This window comes from Panthera pardus, unplaced genomic scaffold (genome assembly GCF_024362965.1).
Source record: "Panthera pardus isolate Hobbes unplaced genomic scaffold, ASM2436296v1 HiC_scaffold_27, whole genome shotgun sequence".
Taxonomy (NCBI): Eukaryota; Metazoa; Chordata; class Mammalia; order Carnivora; family Felidae; genus Panthera; species Panthera pardus.
Window position 1 is genome coordinate 1,263,991 of NW_026526843.1, and position 17,863 is coordinate 1,281,853.

Consider the following 17,863-nt stretch of genomic DNA (forward strand, 5'->3'; position numbering starts at 1 on the left):
CAGGGATTGCGCTGGAGGGGAGGGCTAAGTGGGCTCTGAGAGCTGTGAGTTCCGACAGTAGCTGGAGTCCAGCTTTGCACAAGTGATAGCGTGTGGGTGACCTTGTAGGCTCTGGCCGCTCGTGCTCCCACACTTCCAATGAGTTTGTAAGCACGTACACCCCTAAATTAAGCCAGGTTTCGCTTGAAACACGCATAGCACATTGTTTCCTCCGTGAATCCCTGAGTGGTAATAGAAGCACAAATGAACGCGTCCATGTGAGACTCATTACTCTCTGGAAGTGTCCCATGTAAGGTAGCAGGCCGAAGAGCGGGTGCGTCTGTGTTGGCAAAGTGCGTCGGTCCTGAACCTTATCTGGTGATCCTTACTTGCGTGGGCTTTGTCCTGTTTCCCATTTTAGTCGCAAGCACCACTGAGGCAGGCCCATTTGTCCCGGTGCTGGTGCTCATGCCTTGAGGTCGTGCGTGCCGAGAGCTCCGCAGAGTTACCGGCGGTGCAGCGGTTCTCAATCAATGTTAGTTCATTGTCGTTATTGCCGAAGGGCGTGTGAATAGCTCCTCGCCGGAATACAATGATGTTTGGGGGAGGGGCGCACGACAGCCTGGGTTCGGCGCCGGATCGAGGGCAGCGGGGAGGTCGAGGGGAGGGGTGGGGAGCCCCGGCTTTCCTTCCTCCCTGAGCCGGCTCCCCACCCCCCACCCCCCACCCCCGCAGGTGCGGGGCCCGGGCCGCTGGCTGCCATCGCCCGGGTGTGGGGGCCGGGGGAGGCCGCGCGCTCGCTCCAAGGGGGCTCCCCCCACCCCCGACCCGGCCGGCCGCCCGTCGCGCCGTCAGGGCCGCGGGCGGTGGCGCCGTCCCCTCCCCCCCCCCCCCCCGGGGGCGGGGGTCGCGGCGGGGGCTCGGGGCGGCGCCGGGGCGGGCGGGGACGCTGGGCCCGCCCCGCAGGCATCCCCGGCCCGACTTCCTCCTGCCGCGGCGACCCAGCTGGAGGAAGCGGCAGCGGCGGCCACGATGAGCGCGGGTGACGCCGTGTGCACGGGCTGGCTCGTCAAGTCGCCCCCCGAGAGGAAGCTGCAGCGCTACGTGAGTGGGGGGCCCCCGGGCCGGGCCGGCTCGCACGTCGAGCCCGGGGACCCGCGGGACCGGGAGCGGGGAGGCCGGGACGCGGCCCCGCGGTCTCCCCGCGCGCCTTCCGGGGCGCGCTGTCGCGGGGCCGTCGGCGGACGCCCCGCTTCTGGAGCCTTCCGCGGTGGCGCTCCTGGGTGTCTCGGGGTCACCTCCCGGCTCTCTACGCTGACACTGCGCTTTCCGAGGAGCGGCAGGCACCCGGACTTGGGCTGATGTGTAAAACGCGGGGCGCTAGGGACGGCGCCCCTTCCTATCCGTCGCGTCGGCAGCGACACGTGCCGCCCACCGCCCAAAGGTCACGGGCTCCGTCAGCGCCCCGGGGACAAGGTCCTGGAAACTTTGGGCCCGGAGACCTGACGGCGGGCGCGCCTACTTCGGCCGGTAGGAAGCGGCGGCTCGGCCCGCGGGGTTGCGCGTCCCGAGCCATCGGGGCCTCCCGGTGCACCACGTCCGCCACTCCCAGCTTCCCCGCCGCTGCCCAGCTCGGTGGGAGGGACGCGGTGGCCCACCCCAAATGACGCGGTCCCGCACCGCCATCCCCGGCTCCGCCACACATGTCACCTTTGGTTTTCTTCCCACGTTTACGAGGCGCCTACCGTGTGCCACCGGAGGACGACGGATTATAAAATAATTTAATCATGCGTGAATACTTCCACAGTGGGTGATAGGACATTTATCTGAACATAAAGTTATTTCGGGCGACTTTCCCCATTGACACTGAACTAGACAGGGGGACTCTTACCGGTCTTGTGAAAGTATTTGTTATTGGTTCTGCAGAGCAACGTTTAAAAAATTGTTTTTAAGGTTTACGCATTTGTTTCATATCTTTGTAATTTTGTCAAGATTTTTCTAAAGTAGTCTGTGCCCCCAACCTTAGGCTCAAACTTACAATGCCACGTTCAAGAGTCACATGCCCTACCACCAGAGCCACCTAGGTGCCCTTCTAAGGAGCAACATTTTACAAGGGGTGTTACTAAGCATATAGGTATCAGGCATCTATACATACCCAGAATTTTCAGGTTAACTACCAGGGTGCCCTTTCATTATTCTTTTTCGGTCCCCTATTCAATAAACACAGGCTCCACTGTTTCTCAGATTGCAAGTCATTCACCTGTTTCCCTAACAGTGAACCTACTTTGAAAACTCATTAGCACTCGAAGGAGACATGAAAACCTACTCCCTGAGCCGCGGATGGGCAGGTGATGGTTTGTCAGAAAGTCGTACTTACAAACCCAACTACAGGTACCTTTTCTTGAGAGCCTTTGGCGTGTGACACACGGGCGTGTGACATTTGAAAGGCTCACTAGATATTTTCAGAGCAGCTCTCACTCTCATGATGGTTTGTGATGATTCACAAAGATAGTACACCTCGAAGGCAAACTTTATGGAAGATTTTTTTCTAGTCTGGTTTTGCAGCGTGTCCTGACCAGACCGGCTTACAAAAGGTTATTAGCGTTTCATCAATTTCGGAAAAGCGTGGGTGTATATACCTCACACCGAACTTGGCTCATTCTTTTTGGCTGTAACCAACGTGTGGCCAGTGTGGACTTTGCACAGTTTATAGGTGTGCGGGGCATCTGATGATGGGACGCTGAAGCAGGAGACCTAAGACACAAGAGTACCTAGACGTCATCTTCCCAACACTCCACGACATAAACCCTAACCTTTTACCTGATGCTTCTGAAGTTTTTCGGAGGCTCATTCTCTTTTAGATAGACTGCTGTTTTGTTGAAAGGCCGCCTGAAAGTCCATGTCTGCTGATCCCTAGCTTCCGCGAGAATCCTTTGTTGCCACTAGATGGCGATCATGTGTCAATTCCACGGGGCCATACGGAGCTATTCTTCCCGGCCAGCTTTTATTCCCATTTTGTCAGGAATAGTGATTCTTTACCTCGCTCGAGCGCCAACTTGGAATCAAGAGCCGTGTCGCAGGGCTAGAGAGAGAAAAAAGACTGATCCGTTTCTGACAAGTACGCACTGTAACATTTGTAACACTGTTTAGTGGCACAGCCAGGGCAGTGACTCAGTTCTTTGCCCCGCTAAGGCCAATGCCTAACACTCCGTTAATGTTTGTTAAATTACACATGCAAGTTGAGTCTATTTTTATCACTGATCTTTTTTTTTTTAATTTTTTAACGTTTATTTATTTTTGAGACCGGGAGAGACAGAGCATGAACAGGGGAGGGTCAGAGAGAGGGAGACACAGAATCTGAAGCAGGCTCCAGGCTCTGAGCTGTCAGCACAGAGCCCGACGCGGGGATAGAACTCACGGACTGCGAGATCATGACCTGAGCAGTCGGCCGCCCAACCGACTGAGCCACCCAGGCGCCCCTTTATCACTGATCTTTTAAAAGATAATTAACTCTTCTTTCATGTTTTTTTCTTACAAAAATATAGGAATATATTCTTGTAAAAATTCAAACAATCTAGGAATAAATAGAATAAAAAGTGAAAGACCACCTCTCTCTGAACCCCTCCTCATTCTGCTCCCCTCCGTAGGGATAACAATTGTTAGCACTTCAGTGAATATCATTCCATAAACATTTTTTTCAGAACGTATCATTTTATTTTTGCACAAATGAGATCATACTATACAAATTAACCTGCAATTTACTGTTTTCACAGTTCTGGACATCTTTCCAGATTAGTACATATAAATTTACTTCATCCTTTAAACCACTCCATAATATTTCTCGTAATAGATATAACATAGTTTAACAGCTTTTCTTTTGATGGAAATTTATATTCTCAATTTTATTTTTTAAATTTAATGTTTATTTACTTATTTTGAGAGAGAGACACTACAAGCAGGTAAGGGACAGAGGGAGGGGGGAGAGAGAGAATCCCAAGCAGGCTCCACACTGTTAGTACAGAGCCGGACGCGGGGCTGGAACTCAAACCCTAAGATCAGGACCTGACCCCAAATCAAGACTCGGATGCTTAACCCACTGAGCCACCGAGGTGCCCCGTATATTCTCAAGTTTAAAGAATGTTGTAATGACAATGATAATGAATTATAATAATTCACATTTATTGAATGGCTTGTATGTAGCATGCGTTCAGCTGAGGACTTCCCTTGTATGATCACATTTAGTTTTGTAAACTGTGCTAAAACCCAAGTACCCCTGGATGCAAGGTCTTTGTGAGATCTATAATTTGCATATGTTTTCTATCCATCTATAGTTAGTCTTCTCATTCTCTCTGTAGTATCTTTGTGGAACAAGGATTTTAAACTTTTGATCACATTCCATTTATCGGTTTTTCTGTTAAGGATTGTGCTTTTAGTGTCTAAGAACTCTTCAGCTAGCCCTGGGTCCTGAAAATGTTCTGTTTTTTTTTTTTCCTGAAAGTTACACAGTTTTATAGTTTATAAACTACAGTTTTTCACAACTTTGTGAAAAATCAATTAGTTGTGTTTATGTATGTCTATTTCTGTGTTCTCCAGTCTGTTACATTGATTTGTTTCTTCATCTTTGCGCGAATACTATGCCGTTTTGATGACAGTAGTTTTATAATAATTTTTGAAATCAGGAAGTTTTAGCTCTCCGACTCTTTGTCACAGTTGATTTGGCTGTTCTAGGTCCTTTGCCTTTCCGTATCCATTTCAGAATTAGTTTGTCAATTGATTTCTGCATATCGACCTTGCTAAACTCACCTATTTAGTTCCAGTAGTCTTGTTTGCAGTTAGTACCTGTGGCACTGTCAGTGTTGCATAGAGATGATGAGAGCAGACATCCTTGACTTTTTCCTGATCCTGGGGGAAAAGCCGTTGGTCTTCTTCACCTTTCAAGTACGGTAGCTGTAGGCAACTACAAGAAGCCTCTGACCAAGTTGGGAAGTTCCCTTGTGTTGCCAGTTTGCTGAGACTTTTTTTTTACGAATTGGATTTTGTTAAATCCCTTTTCTGCATCTACAAAAACAATAATATACTTTTCTTTTTTTGTCTGTTACTAGGGTGAGTTATTCTGATGATTGATTTTTGCATGTTGAGCCAGCCTGGAACTCCTGGGATAAACTTCACTTGGTTGGAATACATTATTCTCTTCATATATTGCTGGATTTAATTTGCTTCTATTTTGCTGAGGAGATTTGTGTCTTTGTCCGTGAGAGGTATTGTTCTGCAAGTTTCCTTTTTTGTGTTGTCTTTGTCTGGCTTTGATATTAGCGCAATTCTGGCTTCAGAAAATGATTTGGGAAGTGTTCCCCACCCCCACACTTCTAACTTTCTGAAAGATATTGTATAGTATTGCTATTTTCCTTAATTTTTTTGGTAAAACTCACCGGTGAAACCATCTGAGCTTGGCCTTTGCTTTGTGGGACGCTTATGTTTTGTTTCTTTGTTTTATTTTTGTTTTCAATTTTGTTTCTTTGTTTCATTTTTTTTTTATTTTTTATGAGAGAGAGAGAGGCTGAGCTGGGGAGAAGGACAGAGGGGGAGAGGGGAGAGAGAACGAATCTTAAGTAGGCTTCATGCTCAGCACTGAGGCCAACGTGGGGCCCAATCCCACCACCCTGGGATCATGACCTGATCAAAATCAAAAGTCAGATGCTCAATAGACTGAGCCACCCAAGTGCTCCCTTTTTTTCTATTTTCTTAAGGTGGAAGCTTAAATTACTAATTTGAGATCTTTCTTATTTTCTAATATAAGAGTTTAATATATTTCCTTCTAAGCACTGCTTCAGGTGCATTTCACAGAATTTGATATGTTGCGTTTTCATTTATTTAAACATATTATTTAAAACTCTTGACCCAAGGGTTGTTTAGAAGTCTTTGTTTAATTTCCAAATATTGGAGGATTTTCTATATATCTTTCTGTTATTAATTTCTAGTAAATTCCATCATGACCTAAGAACAAACTCCGTATGAGTTCTAGTCTTTCAAATTTGTTGTTTACATCATGGCCCACAATACAGTTTTATTTGATGAGTATTGCACATGCACTTGGAGAAAGCACATGTTCTCTTGTTGGGCAGAGTGTTCTCTAAATGCTCATTAGGTCAGGTTGGTGGATATTGTTCAGTTCTTCTCTATCCTTCCCGCTTTTCTACTTTCACTGTCAAGTACCGAGGAGTGTGAAAGTTTCTATCTGTAATTATGGATTTGCCCATTTCTCCTTCCACTTCTGTTTGCTCTTGCTTCATGTATTTTGGGTTTTTCAAGTGCGTTTATTCGGGGCGCCTGGGTGACTCAATCAGCTGAGCTTCTGACTCTTAACTTCCGCTCAGGTCATGATCCCAGGGTCATGGGATAGAGCCCTGCGTTGGGCTCCATGCTGAGTGTGGAGCCTGCTTGGGATTCTCATTCTCTCTCTCTCTCTGTCTCTCTCTCCCCTGCTCACCCACCCTCCCCTGCTCAACCATTCTCTCTCTAAAATAACATTTTTAAAAATTAAAAAAAGAAACTTTGGGGCGCCTGGGTAGCTTAGTTGTTCAGCATCTGACTTCGGCTCAAGTCATGATGTCACGGTTTGTGAGTTCAAGTCCCACAGCGGGTGACCTGAGCCCCACTTCAGGTGAGCTCGAGCCCTGCTTTGGGTGAGCCCCGCTTCGGGTGAGCCCTGCTTCTGTCTCTCTCTCTCTCTCTCTCTCTCTGCCCTTCATGGGATTCTCTGTCTCTACCCCTCCCCTTGATCACTTGTGCCTCCTCCCCTCAAAAAAAAAATACTTTATTTGTTTTTGAGAGAGAGAGAGAGAGAGTATGAGTGGGAGACAGGCAGAGAGACAGGGAGAGAGAATCCCAAGCAGGCTCCATGCTGTTAACTGATGCAGGGCTTGACCCCACGAACTGGGAGATCATGACCTGAGCTGAAACCAAGAGTCGGGCGCTTAACCGACTGAGCCACCCAGGCGCCCCAGCTTCATGTATTTTGATGCTATGTTGTTAGTTGAATACATTTAGAATTATTATGTTTTCTTGGACAATAGACCCGTTTGTCATTATTTAATGTTTTTCTTTATCTTAGATGCCATTTCTTCTTCCGAAGTATACTTTTTCTTTCTTTTCTTGAAGTCTACTTTTTCTTATATAAATGTAAGTACCCCTGCTTTATTTTGATATGTGCTTGCATATTATATCTTCTTCCTTTTACTTATTTATTCACTTACTTATTTTTAGGTAATCTTTGTATCCAATGTGGGGCTTGAACTCATGACCCCAAGACCAAGATTGCATGCTCTACTGACTAAGCCAGCCAGGTGCCCTTGTGTCTTTATATTTAACATGAGTTCCTTTTACACAGCATATAGCTGGATCTTGCTTTCTTTATACGATAGTACCCTCTTCGTTTTAATCGGTATATTTAGTTTATTCACATAAAATGTGATTATAGAACTTTTAGGAATAAAATCTGCCATCTCACTAGCTGTTTTCCATTTGTTCTATTCTTTGTTTCTTTTGTCTTTTGTTTGTACCTTCTTGGGTTAATTAAGCCTTTTTTATTTTTCACTTTTATCTCAATGATTAACTTGACAGTGATAAGTTTTTAATTTTTACTAGTTGTCCTAAGGTGTAAAATATACATCCTTAACTAATTGGAGTCTTCATTTAAATAATAATACACCATTTCATGAACAGTGTAAGGACTTTATAACAGTATATTTCCCATTCTGACTTTATATTCTTTGTGCTATGGTTGTTACGCATCTCACTTTTTTATAGGATGTTTCTTCTATTTAATTCAGTGATTTATTTATTGATTGATTTTTTTAATTTAAATTCAACTTCGTAAACACGTAGTGTAGCATTGGTTTCAGGAGTAGAACCCAGTGATTCATCACTTACATACAACACCCAGTGCTCATCCCAACAGGTGCCCTCCTAATGTCCATCACCCAGTTAGCCCGTGCCCCCCACCCACCTCCCCCTCCAGCAACCCTGTTTGTTCTCTGTATTTAAGAGTGTCTTATGGTTTGCCTCCCTCTCAGTTTCTCTCTTTGAAACTTTTCTTAAGTTCATTTTTTATTTATTTTGAGAGAGAGGGAGGAAGCGAGCGAGTGGAGGAGGGGAGAGAGAGAGGGAGAGAGGATCCCAAGCAGGTGCCACACCATCAGCGTTAACTTCAGATTATCTGGCATGCATGGCATCCATAAGCAAAGGTGGTCTCTACCGTGCGCTCAGCAGCTCTGATCAGCGTGATGTCATTAATGTGGTGGATATCAGGACGTGTCACTAGTGTGATGATCTGTGAGACCTCAGGGAAGTCACAGTCTCCACGAACCAGATTATGGCAGAGAGTAGCAGACTTCTCATAGCTTTGAGACATCATAATAAAGATGAGCTGTGTGTGCCGATCCCTGCGAGCTGGCGTAGGGACGAAAGCATTTGCCGGAGCAGTAGCCGGATACCAGACACCAGGGCCGTGCCGACTTGACCGAGAGAGGAGACCGTGTACAAGGACAGCTGCAGTGGGAACATGTGTACAAGGACAGCTGCAATGGGCAGGTGTGTACAGGGGCAGCAGCAGCGGGCACATGTGTACAAGGGCAGCTGCAGCAGGCATGCGTGTACAGGGGCAGGTGCAGCGGGCACGCGTGTACAAGGGCAGCTGGAATCGGCACTGACAGTAGGGTAGGTGTGCGATAGCTCATTCTGAGGTAGGCGGGACACGTGTCAGCTGCAGTGTGCTAGGGGTCACCTCCCTGCGTCTTTGAAGTGTGTGTTGGTGGCTCATGTCTGCAGTTCCTCTGAGCACGCGGCCTTCCTCCTGAATGACCGTGGTGGTGTGAGTGTGGCGGGTGCCGGTGGGCCTTGCCCTTCCTCCTACGGGAGGCCTTGCTCCGCGACCCGAAGGCTGCCGCGGGGGTTTGATCAGCCGTCAGGGAGGTGTGTTCCGATTACACATTGAGGAACTGGAGAAACGGCCGTGAGCTCACCCACTCTGAGGTTGAGCTGGGTCAGGACGCCATCGGTCACCCGACTTTCCTACAATATGCTTTCTAGACACATGGGAGATGGCTGAGAGAAGACGCCACGTGTGGGCCCCCACTACATCTTCCCTGCTCCCTGTGCCTTTTACGTAACAGAAAGGAACCTCTACCATGGCAATTCCATCGTAGGCACCATTTACTCCCTGTTTCAGTCAGGCAGACCATTAGAACGCTCACATTAGATCTAGAAGTTCTGGTAAGCCCACCCGTGTCAATGCGTTTAGCTCGATGCAGTATTCTAGTCTGTCTTGCCTGGCCCACTTTCCTTAGTGCCACACATTCCACTGGTTTTTAAAGGCAGCTTTATTGAGGTGCACACACACACACACACACACACACACACACTATAGGATTCACCCATTGTAAGTGTGCGGCTGGATGAATTCTAGTAAATGTGTCGTCGTGCAACCACTGTGCAACCAGTCCAGCTCTGAACAATTTCTATCCCCTCAGAGAATTTCCTGGACCTGTTTGCAGTCAATCCTCACTCCCATCTCCAGCCCCAGGCGGTGAGAGTTCTGCTCTCTGTCTCTACAGATGTGCCTTTTGTGAGCATTTCATAGAAAAGGAACCACGGAGTGTGTGCTCTTTTGTGTTTGCCTTCTTTCCCTCAGCAGTGGCCACACGACAGCCAGCTCTCTTTCTGAAACGCTCTTGAGGCAGAACCTCAGGTTGGATTTGAGACCTTTCTTATTTTCTTTGCTGTTGTTGTTGAACTGTAGTTGGCAAATGTTACATTAATTTCAGGCGTACAACAGTGACTCCACAAGTGTATACATTACGCTGTGCTCACAAGCACAGCTACCATGTGTCGCCATACCGTGCTGTCACAGTACCACTGTCTATCTTCCCTGGGCTGCGCCTTTTAGTCCCTGACTTCCTCGCTTCGGAACTAGAAGCCTGGATCTCCCACTCCCTTTCCCCCGTTTGGCCCTTCCCGCCCATCCCCTCCTCTCTGGCAACCAGCAGATTGTGCTCTGTATTTATGGTTCAGTCTCTGCTTTTTTGTGTGTTTACTTATTTCTTTTAGTTTATAGATTCCACGTATAAGTGGAATCATAGAGTATTCGTCTTTCTCTGTTGACCTGTTTCACTTAGCATAATTGGTCCTTCCATGTTGTTGCAAATAGCAAGATGTCATCTTTTTTTAGGGCTGCATCCATTTGTTTACCAACGGACTCTAAGGTTTCCATAGTGCTGCAATGAACACACAGGTTCATATATCTTTTCAAATTGCTGTTTTCGTTTTTTTCAGATAAATACCCACATGTAGAGTTGCTGGATTGTGTGGTAGTTTTGTGTGTGTGTGTGTGTGTGTGTGTGTGTGTGTGTGTGTCTCTATTTCTAATTTTTCATGGAAACACCCATGTTGTTTTCCTCAGTGCCTGCACCTCATTTTTTAAAGTAGACATTCACGGGGCACCTGGGTGGCTCAGTCGATTAAGCATCTGACTTTGGCTCAGGTCATGATCTCATGGTTTGTGGGTTCGAGCCCTGCGTTGGGCTCTGTGCTGACCGCTCAAAGCCTGGAGCCTGCTGCAGGTTCTGTGTCTCACTGTCTCTCTGTCCCTCCCCCAATCATGCTCGCTCTCTCTTTCTCTCTCTCTCTCTCTCTCTCTCTCTCTCTCTCAAGAATAAATAAATGTTAAAATTGAAACGAAAAAAAGAATATATTAAAAAAATAAAGTAGACATTCACTGCTATGAATTTTCCCCTTGGCACCACTTTAGTGGCATTCTAGAAATTGGGCTGTGTTGCATTTTTATTTGTATTCACTTCAAGATATTTTCTAGTTTCTCTTGTTCTTTCTTCTGTGACCTGTGTGTTTAATATGTAAATATATTCCTCATTTTGATATATAATTTCATTGTGGTTAGAAAATATACTTTATATGATTTCAGTCCTTGTAAATTTGTTGAGACTTAATATATGGTTTATCTTGGTACATGTTCTGTGTGCATTTGAAAAGAGTGTGCATTTTATTGTTGGGTGGAGTATTCTGTTAACATCAATTAGGTCAAGTTGGTTGATGGTGTTGCTGAGTTCTCTCTCTACCCTTGTTAATTCTCTATCTTCTTGTTTTACCAATGATTGAAAGGGGTGTTGAAATCTCACACTATAATTGTGGGTTTGTCTATTTCTCTTTGAGGTTTTAACAGTTTTGCCTCATATTTTGAAGTTTTGTTATGATTTGCATACACATTTAGGATTGTTATTTTATCTTGACGAATTAACCCCTCTATCATGATGAAAGTACCTTATTTATTCTCGGTACTATTCTTTGCTCTGAATTCTACTTTGTAGTTCAAGGTCATTGTAAGGGTTTATTTCCTAGGACCACTTCTGGTAGTGAACACCATCAGTCAGGCTGCAGACAGGAAAACAGAAGCTACGCTAGGTATTTGACAGATGATTCAATATAGGGTATGGTTTACGCAGGTATAGAAGGCTACAAGGTCACAGGTAATCCAGATATTAGTAATTACAGAAAGTAGTTGCTATTGAAAGAACTCGGGCATAAAGGTGAAGTTTGGCACGGCCAGAACCTAGGGGCTTAAAGGAGGGGTACCTGTAGCCATGCATCTATTGCTGTGACTTCTTTTTTTTATTACTATTTCTTTAATGTTTAGTCACTTTTGACAGAGACAGAATGTGAGCAGGGGAAGGGCAGAGAGAGAGGGAGACACGGAGTCCAAAGCAGGCACCAGGCTCTGAGCTGTCAGCACAGAGCCCGACACGGGGCTTGAACCCATGAGCCATGAGATCATGACCTGAGCTGAAGTCAGAAGCTTAACCGACTGAGCCACCCAGGCGCCCCAACTGCCTTGATGAAGAGGGTGCTGCCGCAGTTAGTGCTGATGCCTCAGAGGCACTCTCCAGATACGTCCCAACCTTGCTCTGACACTTCCTATCTTTCTGTTCTTTCTGAGAGACTCTCTCAGCTCAAACTTGTACCTCGTTGATTTATGGACAAGTTGTAAACTTTCTACTGTTCAGCCCATCGATCGGTAGTCATGTTTTTAATTTCCGTGACTGTTTCGTTTTCACGTTAGCTCTTGCATTTTTTCTTTATATCTTGTGAGAATTTTGTCTAGCATATGTATTACATCCTGGCTTTGTCCCTCACATCCATACTGGTATTTAGGGGAACAGGTTTCTAGAAAGAGGAAACAGAAAGTGCAAAGGCCCTGAGGCAGAAGGATATATTTGCCATATTTGAAGAAGAGCTTTTTGAATTCAGTTTCATATTCTTCAAATGCTTGGTGATTCCTCGTTGTCTGCTCATGTCAGTATTTGAGAGTCTAGATCAATAGTTCTCAATGGAGGCGAGCTTTTTTCCCCCTGTGGTAAGGATGCCATCTTTAGCAGAAAATAGAAAGTTAAATTTGCATTTCAGATGATAAAAACAAGTATATATATATATATATATATATATATATATATATATGTGTGTGTATATATACATACAAGTATATATACAAGTATATATGTATATATATACACACACATATATATATATATACATATATACTTGTATATTTATATTTTAGTATAAATATGTCAACCTTATCCCCAGCAGACATTTGGCAGTGTCTGGAGACATTTTTGTTGTTAGAACTAGTGGGGAGGGCGTGACTGGCTTCTAGAGGGTAGAGGCCAGGGAGGCTGCACAGGGCAATGATGACCACGAAGAATTTGGCCCCAAATGTCAGTAGCACCAAGAGTGAGAAAGTCTGTTGCAGACTGAACAGTGAGTGTCTTCAGCTGAGATGAGAATCCTGTTGACAAATATCTGTTTGAATTGTAGGAATCTGTTTCTTGTTGTTACACTGAAGAGGAAGGCTGGGTGCCTGGGTCTGTCTTCCAGGGTGCAGGCTCTGAGAGCGAGTGGAAGTGTCTGCATTTAGGGTCATCACCAAGGGGGCTCGCTGCCAGGAGTCCCATCCACCCTGGGGCTTGGTGCCCTCCACTCTCTGATGACCTCAACAAAATGAAGATTCCCGGTTGATTCAGTTTTTCTGGTCAGGGTGGAAGGGACCTTCCTTGCGACTTTCTACATCCTAGGTAGAAACGGAAACCCTTTCTATTTCTTTTCTGAATTCAATCAGCTCTTGTTTTATTACTTTATTTCTTCTTGGTGTGTTTATTCATTTCTGTTCTTAGCTTTTGATGTTTGGATGATCTCAGCCTCTGCGTTATATTTAGGAGATGTGTTGAAAGTTTCAGATTTACGTGGTCATCATTACCTTGGCTGGTTTCATTTTTATTTAACTTTTAATTTCCCTAGTTCAATTGATATCTATATTAATGTACGCTGAAGGTATGATTTTATTTTACAAAGTTAATCAACTGACCCGACACCATTTGTCGTGTCATCTTTCCTCTGTAAATACCTTCTGGCTTCTTTTTTAAAGTAAGCTCTCCACCCAATGTGGGGCTTGAACTCACAACCCCGAGATCAAGAGTGGCATGCCCCACTGACGGAGCCAGCTGGGTGCCCCTATCCATAGCTTTTTGCTTTGTTCTCAGAGAGTACAGTTTTAAGGAGTATGTGCACATGATTGAAAATCAAAGCATATTAAAGTCAGTTTCCGTCCTTCTGCTTTGTCCCAGCCGCTTGGTTTCTCCCTCCAGCTGCTTCCTTCCAGATGTATATTCCATATGTATTCAGACATATTTTTTGCATAAATGGTAGCATTTTATTCACCATGTTTATAGCCCCCTTTCTTAACAATATGTTTTGGGGATTGTTCCCTTTCAGCACATGTAGATATTTCTCCTTGTTTTTAACAGCTTCGTATTTCACTGCAGGGAGGTACCCGTGGTAGACTTTTTCTTGGTTTTAGTCTCCTGCTACTGTTCACAGTGCTGCAGCAAATATCTGTGTACATCAGTCTTTGTGGTCAGGTGCGATTATGCTTGTGAAAAAAAAAAAAAAACTCTTAGAAGTGGAGCTGCTGAGTCAAAGTGTATGCAAATATAAACTGCCACTAGATATCAGATTATTGTCTTCAATGGTGATGCCACTTGTCACACCCAGCAACCGGGCATGAAAGTGCTAGTCCCTTTGAGACTCCTCAAATGTAGTGTGTTAGGAAATGTTTCCATCTTTGCAAAGTCAAGAGTTGATAAGTGGCATTTTGTTTAAATTGAATTTCTTTAAAAAAATATTTTTTGAGAGAGAGAGACAGGGAGCACAAGCAGGGGAGGGGCAGAGAGGGAGAGAGAATCCCAAGCAGGCTCCACACTGTCGGTGCAGAGCCCAATGTGGGGCTCAATCCCATGAACCGTGAGATCATGATCTGATCCGAAATCGAGAGTGGGACACTTAACTGACTGAACCACCCAGATGCCCCTTAATTAAATTTCTTGATCAGTGAGGTTGTGTATTTTACATATGTAACAGCCACTTGTACTTCTGTTTCTATAACGTGATCTTAAATGCAACGTAAATCTTAGATACTTAGTTGGGTCCGTTTGGGGGCAGTTTTGTTCAGTTGATCTTCCTGTCTCCGTTACACTTAAAAATTTTTTTTTTTTAACGTTTATTTATTTTTGAGACAGAGAGAGACAGAGCATGAACGGGGGAGGGGCAGAGAGAGAGGGAGACACAGAATCGGAAGCAGACTCCAGGCTCTGAGCCATCAGCCCAGAGCCCGATGCGGGGCTCGAACTCACGGACCGTGAGATCGTGACCTGAGCTGAAGTCGGAGGCTTAACCGACTGAGCCACCCAGGCGCCCCCTTTTTTTTTTTTTTAATTTTTTTTTTTTAACGTTTATTTATTTTTGAGACAGAGAGAGACAGAGCATGAACGGGGGAGGGGCAGAGAGAGAGGGAGACACAGAATCGGAATCCGTTACACTTTTAAACTGTTATTGAACAGATAATATGTTTACGTGTTTCAAAAATGAAAAGTATATTTAAAACACACTTAACCTTGAAGTAAACATTTTTATTAGTTTTTCTCCTTCGTCCTTCCAGTATTTTTTTTAATGTTTATTTTTGAGAGAGAGTGGGGGTGGGGCAGAGAGAGAGGAGTTCAGAGGATCCAAAGCAGGCTCTGTGCTGACAGCGGAGAGCCTGTCGCGGGGCTGGAACCCACGAATTGCAAGATCATGACCTGAGCCAAAGTTGGACACTTAACCGATTGAGCCTCCTGGGCGTCCCCTTCCAGTATTTCTTTATATAAATACAAGGAAATCATTTATTTGTTTTTTCATTCTTCCCTTTTTTTTTACACAAAGGGTAGCTTACTCTGTATACCATTCTGCATCTCAGTCTGTTGACTTAAGAAGACATCCAGATGGCCAATGGCCACATGAAAATATGCTCAACATCACTCATCACCAAGGAAATTCAAATCAAAACCACAATGCGAAGTCACTTCACACATTTTAAGATGGTTAGTACCAAATAGACAAGAGATAACAAATGCTGGGGAGGATGCAGAGAAAGGGGAACCCCCGTGCACTATTGGTGGGAGTGCAAACTGGTGCAGCTGCTTTGGAAAACATATGGAGGTTCCTTAAAAAACTAAAAGTAGAGCTACCCTATGATCCAGCAATTTTATCTCTGGGAAGATATCCAAAGGAAACAAAAACACCAGCTCAAAACCATATCTGCACCCACGTGTTCATTGCAACATTATTTACAATGGCCAAGACACGGAGGCAACCTAAATGATATTGGTGGATGAATGGGTAAAAAATGTGGTATATTGGGGTGCCTGGGTGGCTCAGTCGGTTAAGCGTCCGACTTCGGCTCAGGTCACGATCTCACGGTCCGTGAGTTCGAGCCCCGCGTCGGGCTCTGTGCTGATGCTGGCTCGGAGCCTGGAGCCTGCTTCCGATTCTGTGTCTCCCTCTCTCTCTGCCCCTCCCCCATTCGTGCTCTGTCTCTCTCTCTGTCTCAAAAATAAATTTAAAAAAAATGTGGTATATATAGGCAATGGAATATGCAACAACACGGCTCAACCTTGAAGGCATAGTGCTAAATGAAATAAGTCAGAATAAAGACAACTACTGTTTGAGCTCACTTATGTGTGGAATATAAAAACAAAACAAAAACCCCTGAACTCAGAGATACAGAGAAACACAGAGGCTGGGGGTGGGGTGGGTGAAATGGGTAAAGCTTGGTCAAAAGGTACAAATTTCCAGGTATACAATAAATAAGTCCTGAAGATAAAATGTACACATGGCGGCTAGTCAGTAACAAAATTGTATGTTTCAAAGCGGCTAACATCTTAACAGGTCTCAAAAAATGTTATTTTATAATTCTCTCCACATCAGTGACCGGGAGTCTTCACTGTTTTTAACAATTTTTTAAAAGTTTGATTTATTAAGTAATGTCTACTCCCAACGTAGGGCTTAAACTCATAACCCTGAGATCAAGAGTCACACGCTGCACTGACTGAGCCAGCCCAGGCGCCCTGGCATTCGCTGTATAATATTCTGTCATGTGGCTATAGCACATTTATTTAACCGGTTCCTTGTTTTGCACACCTGGCTTGCTTTTACTCTTATCGCAACCATTGCCGTGACTAGGAAAACGTGTATGCGGCATTTTGTACTTGTACAGGTACGTTGATAGTATTCCCAGAGCTGGGATTGCTGGGTCTGTGAAACTATACATTTAGTCAATATTACCAAATGTTCCATTTTGCAGTCCTACTGACAAAGTAAAATAGTGCCTCGCCAACAGAATGTGTTGTCCAGCTGTGGGACTTTTGCCATCTGATCGGTGAAAACCTACATTTCTGTGTGGTATTAGTTCAGAGGGAGGCTGAATATTTTCTTGAGACCTGTGCGCTCTTCCTCCACTGTTGGTCTTTTAGTCCCAATTTCAGGGGTGACAAGTCCTTTGTGAGAAAAGCCATGTATAATTTCCCCTGGTTTGTCATTTGTATTTTGATTTTGCTTATGTAATTTGTGTGTATATGTGTGCAAAAAAATCCCATCTAGTAAAATGTGTTGATATTTTCTATACAGCTGCCCCAACATCACTTATTAAAAACGTCACCTGTATCCCACGGATTTGAGACGCTGACCTTCCTCATCCTGGAGGAAACTCCTGTGTTTATTTCTGGCCTTTCTGTTCTCTTCATTGGTCTGTCCGTGCGCCATTATTATACTGTTTTCATTATAGAGGTTTGTTATTTAGTGTGTTCCTGGCTGTGTTAGAATCAGCTTGCTTAGTTTCAAAAGAAAACCGGTTATTTTGGGGGAAGGGGTTATGTTCGATTTCAAAATTAACTTTTTAAGGCTGAATGATATTTCACTGCATAGATATTACTACATTTTCTTCATTTATTCATCCTGCAATGAATACTTAGATTGTTTTCATATCTTACTTATTGTGAGCAATGCTGTAATGAACACAGGAGTGCAGATATATGTTTGAGACAGTGATTTCAGTTCTCCTGAGAGGGAGGGATTGAGAGTGAGACTGAGCATGAGTGGGGCAGGAGCAGAGAGAGAGGGAGACCCAGAATCCGAAGCAGGCCCCCAGGCTCTGAGCTGTCAGCACAGAGCCCGATGTGGGGCTCGAACCCATGAATCGCGAGACCATGATCTGAGCTGAAGTCGGACACCCAATCTACTGGGCCACCCAGGTGCCCCCATATCAAGTGTTTTTAACACACACACACACACACACACACACACGGAAACTTGGAGGCGATGGTTTCATGAATGTTTGCATAAGTTCAAACTCCTCAAACTGTACATAATAATTATGTGCAGTTCTTTGTGAATTGTGCTTCAATAAAGCTGTGGGTTTTTTTTTTTATTGAGATAATGGCTTTGAGGC

The 17,863-nt window shown here is 44.8% G+C and overlaps 1 protein-coding gene across 1 annotated transcript in view; it reads left to right on the forward strand.

Moving 5' to 3' along the window:
• Window positions 1-628: 628 nt before the first annotated feature.
• Window positions 629-17,863, forward strand: part of GAB3 (GRB2 associated binding protein 3) — a 79,714-nt gene continuing 62,479 nt past the window's right edge. Inside the window, exon 1 of the mRNA XM_019439441.2 lies at window positions 629-1,083. Coding sequence (XP_019294986.1) covers window positions 1,012-1,083 — 72 coding nt within the window. The 5' untranslated portion in view covers window positions 629-1,011. The remainder of the gene's footprint in view (window positions 1,084-17,863) is intronic.